This window comes from Peromyscus eremicus, chromosome 12, assembly GCF_949786415.1.
Source record: "Peromyscus eremicus chromosome 12, PerEre_H2_v1, whole genome shotgun sequence".
NCBI classification, from domain to species: Eukaryota; Metazoa; Chordata; class Mammalia; order Rodentia; family Cricetidae; genus Peromyscus; species Peromyscus eremicus.
The window spans coordinates 26,692,625-26,701,327 of record NC_081428.1 but is presented as its reverse complement, the minus strand read 5'-3'; the positions used below and the strand labels follow the sequence as shown (position 1 = coordinate 26,701,327).

The window sequence follows — 8,703 nt, the reverse complement described above, 5'->3', positions numbered from 1 at the left end:
TTCATGCAACCGCCCAAAAACTGTCTCAGTTATAAAATTCATGCGACACAGTCAACGTGGGGCAGTGGGGGGGGGGGTTGTTGTTAAAGGACATGAAAACATTTAACTGTTCTCCCGGGGAAATTTCCTATTTTGTTTTGGTCTAGGAAAAAACTCGGCCACGAGAGCAGAAGGTGTTTGAGGAGTGAAGACCACGGGGCAGGACGGGACGGGACGGGACGGGAAGGGGAAGAGGGGCTGGAGACCCGCCTCTCGGTGGCCGTCCAGTCCAGCCCCGTTCCGGGCTCCAGGTGCCGGCCGCGTGAGTGGGCGGGGGCCCGTGCTGGGGACGTGTGTCCCGGGCTCACCCCGGCCCGCTCCGCGGCTATAAAGGGCCAGTGGCGGCGGCTCGCCTAGGCTCGCCCGGCTCCGCCCCGCCGCGCCGCTCCGCGCCGCGCCGCTCGCACTCCTCCTCCGCTCGGGCCACTCGACCCTCTCGGGCCTCGGCTACTCGGGCTGCGGCGAAGATGGCGGCGCCGGCGGCTCCCGCGGCGGGGGACCAGGGCTCGGAAGCGCATCTGGAGGCCGCCTTGGCCGACGTGCCCGAGCTGGCCCGACTCCTGGAGATCGACCCGTACCTGAAGCCCTTCGCCACCGACTTCCAGCGCAGGTACTCGGGGATCCCCGGCCACGGCCCCTCGGGTCGCGGCCCGCCTTCCGGCGCGCGCCGCCGCGGCCGCCGCCGCCGCCGCCGCGGGACTCCCTTCCGCACGGACCCGCCCCTCTGGCGTGTCAATCATGGGGTGGGCGTGGCCCTGGCTCGGCTCCGCTCCCGGTTTGTTCTGCTTGGGAGTGTCAGCGGCTTCCTGCACGTCCGCCCGGTTCGCGCGCGGTCCACGGCCGCGCGCCATCCGCTACGTGCTCGGGCGGGCGGCGCCGGAGCCCTCCAGCCCCTTCTGGGACAGGTTCAGGCCCTCTCTGGTCCTGTGGGTTGCAGTGGACGTGACGCACAGCGTGTGATTGTGCATTCCCAACTTTGTGCTTGACTTCCGAGCCGAGCGGGTGCAGCCTTTCAGGCAGACACTGTTCCCCTGTGTGTGCTCCTGTTAGTCCATGCATCTTCTTTTCACCTTAATCGTTGATCAAGTTCCTCCCCTTTCTTAAACCAACATGGAAGAGGGTATATAAGGCAATAAGGTAACGGTGGCGAGTGTTTGACCTTGCTTTACCATCTAGGAGAAGGGAGGACGGCATGGATAGCCAACTTGTAGAACTCAGTTCCAGAGTCTTTAATTTTAGCTGCTCTCGATCATTCTTCCCTCTCTGGGAATGGAATGATTACGATCAGCTCAGGTTCAGTTTTAAAGTGAAAATAACTTCTGTACTAACTAGAGTCGTGGTGGTCCCATTTGAAATATTTTGTTGTAGTCACATTTGTTATACTAGTTTCTTCTCTTAAGCCCAGATACTGCGGAAAATCAAAACTGCCGTGGCCACAGATTATAAGCAGTGCTTTTAATCATAGAAAACATCCAACTACATGGGTGATTATGAACATCGGTTGATTTGAAAACACAAAGAGACCTTAAGTTCACGTCTTGATTTTGTCATGTTAGTCAACACAGTCACTTAAGAAACTTTCTAATAAGAAACTGAAGAACAAAACTGCTACTCCAGAGAGTTTGTAGACATCAGCTCATTCCAGAGTTTACATATTCTAATGAGAGCCCTCCCCAAAGTCACCAGGCTGGGCTGAGGCTCACTTTAAGCATGTAATTATGCCCTTGGATGAAGTATTGGGGAGGAGTCTGGTAACATTTCATCCGGAATATGCAAACCTGTGCTAAGATAGTTCACATGCTTAAAGTTAAAAGACTTGATCTGATTTTGAAAGAAGCGATTTTTTTGAACAAAAACAAATAATTTATCTTTTATTTCTATATTTTTGTAGAAACCTATTTACATGGATCAAAATAAAAGCAATGTAGAAAGGATCATGGTAGAGACTTTCACCTCTGCTCCTGTCTGCTTCATTCCTTCATCTATTCTCACCATAGATACTGTTTTGTAATATAAAAATCACTTTATTGTAGTGAACTCACAAATTAAAACAAAGGAGGGTGATTAAGGGTGATGGCCAGCCTTCTTGGAGGTCCCGATTTTTTTTACAGTGATTCTACTTGTGTGGTTTGTAAAATGACCTGTAAGTAATTCTCAAACAAGAGTTGTGGAACTATTTTGCCTGTGTCCTATTTCCACTTTTAAATGGCCACAAGCAGACAAACATCTTTTATTCACTTTTTTCTTTTGTATACTTCACATTCAACTCCACAGGGATTGAAGCAATTACAGTCATCTTTCATGGTTTGTCAAAATTAATGAGAAGAACAAAGGCCAGAATAAAGAAGCGAGGGAATCCAGTGTTCTTGGTGAAAAGTCTGGCCCAGTGGGTCCTTCTATGCTTCACTGTGACCAGGACACTACTCTGTCCTTGGTTCTGGGTAATTGCCATTTTCCAGCACACATGTTCCATTTAGGCATGTCAGATAGTAATTTGGCATTTGGCAGTGGTGACTTTTATTGTTAGCTGTTGAAGAATAAAAACTTCTTCATAGTGTCGTCATGGTCATTGCCATGATTTGAAATGTGTCCTTTGCAAAATTCATGTGTTAACCAGTGTGCTGTATAAGGAGCTGGGGCCTTTAAGACATGCCATGCCATGAGGGCTCCTCCCTCGTGATTGAGTTAAACGCCTTATACCCATAGACAGCTTGAAGCCCTAGTCAAGGATGCATCTTTTGGCAGCAGGTAGTGGTCTAATTAAAGAAGGGACTTCTAGGGACATCCATGTCACCCTTCTAAGGCCCAAGGGAACATTCCAGAACATGGGGAATAGGGCTGTCAGAGCCTGAAGATGGGGAGCCATACTGTGAAATTCCATCTTTGGAAATGACTTTTCTGTGGCTATCATGAACGCACAGCAGCTGTGATCACTTGCACAAGATAGGTGTCTACATACCCACCTCCAAAGACATAAAAGTAGGATGGGGCTAGTTGGGAAGAGGAAGGCGAAGAGGTCACCAGGAATGGGGGTCACCAGGAATGGGAAGGAGGACAAGATAAGGCCAAGGAGAGGAAATGTCATAACCAAACATTGTATATAAATAAGAAAGTCTCGCGGTGGTGGCGCACGCCTTTAATCCCAGCACTCAGGAGGCAGAGCCAGGCGGATCTCTGTGAGTTCGAGGCCAGCCTGGTCTACAAAGTCATTTCCAGGAAAGGTGCAAAGCTACACAGAGAAACTGTCTTGAAAAACCAAAAAAAAAAAAAAAAAAAAAAAAAAAAAAAGTCTCAAAAAATTAAAAACAAATTAAAAATTGAAAACTAAAAGAAACCTTTGGTGTAGTTTTGCCCTTTTGCCCTTCTCCTTGTGAGACATTGCCTTCCCACTCTCTGGTTACTATAGTAACAAGATGCCACCCCGGAAGCAGAGAGTAGCCCTCCCTGGACAACTTCATCCACTGGCATCTTGTTTTTGGATTCCTCACATTCCTGAACTGTGAGGAGATACTTTTTTAGTTTTTATAAGTTACCTTGTTTCAAGTATGTTGTTGAAGCCACAGTAGTATTTTATTTTCAGCTTCAGCTTATTTTTAGTGACCTGCTTTGTATGTGCTTGGACTAACACAATGAGATGACCATTGATGTGCAAAGTGTGCTTATTACATAGTGCAGAAACTTGGAGGTACAACCATCCATAGGTTAGAATGGTGATGGAGAGGCGTTTTCTTCTCATTGATCGATCATCACATTCTTTCCCAGTCAACATTGCTTCACTTGAAATTCTGTTTTGTACTTTTCACCTTCTGTGAGAATTCCAAATCTAGTGTAGCGTGTGAGTTACTTTGCATCATAAATAAAAAGCACATACATTAGTGTGTGATCACTGTCTCATCGATTGCCTCCTAAGGTGACGTTTTCTACTTTGCTCTTTCTAATTTTGTTAAAGTTGTTGTTACACTCCAGTTAGTTCTCATTAGTGATTACAACCACATTTGATTGCTCACATCTTACAAGGCACTGGGAGTTGGCCAGAGGGCTCTCCTCACAGCAGTCATTCAGTGATCTAGGATTATGAAGGATTTGTTTTGAAATTTCCTTTCTCAGTTCTAGTAGCTTGGAAACGAGAAAATGAAGCTCTGGTTTTTCTTTTGTTTTTGCCTAGTAGTGAGCCCTTTCTGTTGAGACCCGCTGGTTTTGTATATCTCCTCCCTAAAATAGAAGACTGACATTTTTTAACCCTGTTCAGATAAATACAATTGCTCTACCAGTAGTCAGTATTCTTTCTTTAAATTTTACATAGTATTTAAGTATATATTGTGATATTTCTTCTTCTAAACATCATCTACTTAGATGGGATACACATTTTTCCTAGCATGCCTGTGAAGCAGTTGGTAGTCTGAGACTAGTCTTTATTAAAAGCATTCTTTTTAAGTTTTTATTATTCATTATTAATTAATTAATTAATTTGTGTGTGTCTTCGTGAGTGAATGCTGTGTGTGTGTGAGAGAGAGAGAGAAAGAGAGAGAGAGAGAGAAAGAGAGAGAGAGAGAGAGAGAGAGAGAGAGAGAGAGAGAGAGAGAGAGAGTGTGTGTGTACCCATGGAGGCCAGTAGCTAGCATCAGATCTCTTGAAGCTGGAGTTATAGACAGTTTGTAAGTCACCCTGTATGGGTGCTGAGAACCGAACTTGGGTCCCCTAGGTGCTGGTGAGTGCTCTCATTCACTTTGCCATCTCTCTAGCTATGACTAACACTGTTATTAAGAAGTCCATAAACAGTCATTGTAAGTTATTCTGTATGTTCGTTCTCTTTAGCATTGTACACTACAGAATCCTTCTTGGCTCCTTGAAGCCACAGTCTTGCTTTTCCTCTGTTACTTTTGTAGATTTTACTTCAGTCTCTTTCCAGGCCATATTGTATAAGAGAATCCAGGGTGCTTCCCTACTCCTCATGTCTTTCTTCTTCCTTCTCCTTCTCCTTCTTCTTCTTCTTTTTTAAATGCCATTTAATTTCTGCATAGTATTCTTTCCTTAGACAAATCGTTTTTGTATTTCTCATCTCTTGAGACTACTCAAAATCTGCCTTCATTCCAGATTTTCCTGCTGGTTTGCAATATAATTTGAATGGTCTTCATTTTAATGCCCTGTAAGTACAAAGCACAACATACATAATCTGAATATATAGACTTTCATCCGAAACCTGTTTGTCCTTTCATACCCCATCTTGGTTCTAGTATCCTCATTTACCAGTGACTCAGTCTTGAAACCTAGCATATTCTTTGTGCATGTGTGTTGGTGTGTGTGGGTGAACATGTGCATGTATGGAATCTACCTTTTCTTTAGAAAGATCTCGCACTCCTGAAATTCACCAAATAGGCTAGACTGGCTGGTCAGGAAGTCCCAGGGATTTGTCTGTCTCTATCTCTTCAGTACTAGGAGATCAAAAACACTGCATGCCACAATAGTTGGCTTTTTACCTGTGGATTCTGGGTATTGAACTCAGACCCTCACGTTTACAAGGAAAACACTTTAATAATTGAGTCATCTTCTATGGCTCCATTATTCTTTATTCCTCTTCTCTCAGTTTGGTTAATGGTGTCCTCTGACTCTTTGACGTATATACCAATCTGCATGGTTATTATTACCTTATTTCAAGTTCTTGGGTTATCTAGAGAGGTGTGAGAATGGGCCCGTAGCTGTTACTTCTTTTTCAGATGTTCACCCGACTTTTTCTGTTTTTCCTTCTTCATTCCCAGTATAATGAATGAACATTAAAATAGGTGAATGCGATTGTTGTAATGGTTAAATGAGAATGTCCCCTGTAGGTGCCAGTATTTGAGTACATGGCCCCCAGTTGGTAGTGTCGCTTGAGGAGGTGTTGGAGGTACAACCTAGTGTCCATCATTGTAGGCAGTCTTTGAATGCTTAACTCCTCACCCACTTCTGGTTTGCTCTCTTTTCTTTCTGCTAGCAGTTCAGCATGTGAGCTCTTCACTTCCTCTTCCTTTTACCGTCACTACTTCCTGTTCCTTTTACCAGCACTCTGCTCCTCTATCGTAGACTTTATCCCTCTGAGCTGTAAGTCTAAGTAACCTTTCTTTGTGTAAGCTGCCTTGGTCGTAGTGTTTTGTTACAGCGACAGAAAAGCATCTAATGGAATTATGATACTATTCTGCATACACCTCTTTAATAATTCCCCATTTCTGTTGAGATACAATCTATGGTCTTTCTCTTAACCTATGGCGGTCTACACTGTCTGGTCTCTGCTTATCTTTCTAGCCTAATCTTTATGTATATCTCACATCCCCCATTTCTCACCAAACCCCAGGTTGTTCCCTCTAACAAGACCCTGGGGCCATTCTCTAAAGGATATTAAAAGTTTCTAATCTAATCAGAGACATGGTATCTTTTGTCCATTTCTGCTCCTTTAACATGAAATGTTGCATATTTCCTTTTAATAATTCCTTGTGTATGCAGAAGAAATTATGGTGGGAGTTTAGAGAAAAATCCCTGGATAAAAAGCAGCATGTCAAGAACAGAGACAAATTCTGTTCTTTATTGTAAGAGTGAGTCTTTTAGCTTGCTACAAGTAAATTATTAAGCAAAGCTTTTCTTCATAAAATAACAGACAATATATGATGTCAAGTAGACATTTAACACGCTATGAATACCAGCGTGAAGATGTGACAGCACCTTCTGTTCTGCTGCACTTTATGCATTTTGGTCCACTCTCAGATCAGGTTGTGGTTTTCCATGTGCTGTGACCTCTGCTTCATGCCTTTTTTTCCCCCTTCTACCTCATAACATGACCCTATACATGTGTCGGGACACGTCTTAGGATATTTGGATTTGACGTGTTAGTCATCATATCCACAGTTGTTTTTCGCAGCATAAGAATTTTAAAGGTGACTTACTGGTGTCCTTGTATTTTTTCCCCTCAGCACCCAGCAAAACTGTGGATTGTGAAGAGAGTCAAATGTCAGCGGTCTTAGAAGGCGGAAAAAGACCAAAGTTAGGAGATGCAGCTGACTGCTTTTCCGTACCAGTAGGACTCATTTGCTCTTTGCAGCGGAGAACTGCCCTGGTTCCTGAGTCATTCTTGAATGATCGATAGCAGTGGGCAGGAGTCGCTGACCCCTTCTCATTTTGCAAGTGTCATAACATGATGTGATAGGACATTCTGTTTAGAGTAGGTTCTGGCGCCAGCTGCACCACCTCTGAATAAACCCCTCTGCATCTGGTAACTCCTTAGAGGTTTCATTTCACCTCTCTCACTATGTTGGCCCTGGGCAGTCAGATGATTCCACAGTCCTGTGAGTGAGGTGTGCGATAGGTTTAGAGCAGTTCTCTAGGTTAGGGTTCAAGGAACAGATATTAACTGAATGAAAGTCTGTTTTTCCGAGGGAATTAGGGCTACCAGGTACCTCTCACCGGAAGTCAGCATTCCCCTCTCTCTCTTTCTCTCTAAAGAATTCTCTTCTTGTGGTCATGTCTGCTTGTCAGTGTTTGTTCTTGTTTTGAATCCGGGCTGCTTTTATGTTTAATAAACAAAGTCCTATTTAATTTTCTGTCGGGACCAATAGGAACTTGGAACCTCAACAAAAGGAAGACATTAAATGTGTGTCGTTCTTCAATTTACATGTGTTGATCTATTTGATAATTTTATTGTATATTCTCTGATACTGTTTAGCGAGGTGACTAACTTGTAAAACTTGATTGGTTTTATTGTGTGTCATTCATTGTTTCATTTAAACTTTAATTTTTTCCAAGTAAAATATTTAATTAAAATATATCACTCCCCCCTCTCTCTCCTTCTTACTACCCTCCCTCTTAAATTTATGGACTCTTGTTTTTTTTTTTTTTTTTTTTTTTTTTTTCTCGAGACAGGGTTTCTCTGTGTAGTTTTGGTGCCTGTCCTGGATCTCGCTCTGTAGACCAGGCTGGCCTCAAACTCACAGAGATCCGCCTGGCTCTGCCTCCTGAGTGCTGGGATTAAAGGCATGCACCACCACCTCCTGGCTTGGCCTCTTGTTTTTTAATTATCATTGTTATACACACACACACACACACACACACACACACACACAAATATATATAAATACAATCCATTGAGTTCACTTAGTGTTTACTTCATGTTCAACTGTTGTACATTTTAGTAGTTGTGGCTTTTTATGTTCAAATAATCTAAATAATTTGGGCTCTAAACTTAGGCCCATTACATGCTAAATATAAAAATATTATGGAGTGCTTGTGTTACAAAGTTTAATAATAGGACAAGACTAGGATCCCTGCTTTTATAACTGCCAAATAGATTTGAATCCAAGGATGTCACTTTTTTACTGAATGGAAGAGCACAGAAATATTCTTTTTAGACTCTCTTGAGGACTAATGATATATGTAAAGATGCTTAATATGCCATAATCTGATGATATTAGGTAACTTTCCAGCTAAAATATTATTTTCACTTCATTTTATTCTTGTTAGGTTCTTTGGTGCTGTTTTCTGAAGTCAAGCCAAGACCTTAAATTCTCCACTTCTCTTTGTTTTCCTAATTAACTGTGTTGTTCTTTCTTCAGGGAATTATTCTTTCTCCTGTAGAGGTGATTGTGTGAATGAGGTGAGGCAGGTGGCAGTTTTAATCACAATCTAATAGAGAAGGAAAAG

General features: G+C 43.1%; 1 protein-coding gene across 1 annotated transcript in view; it reads left to right on the top strand.

The window, feature by feature from the left end:
* Positions 1–468: 468 nt before the first annotated feature.
* The window catches only part of Gbe1 (1,4-alpha-glucan branching enzyme 1), a 245,133-nt gene continuing 236,898 nt past the window's right edge, over positions 469–8,703 (top strand). The window contains exon 1 of the mRNA XM_059277170.1: positions 469–649. Coding sequence (XP_059133153.1) covers positions 507–649 — 143 coding nt within the window. The 5' untranslated portion in view covers positions 469–506. The remainder of the gene's footprint in view (positions 650–8,703) is intronic.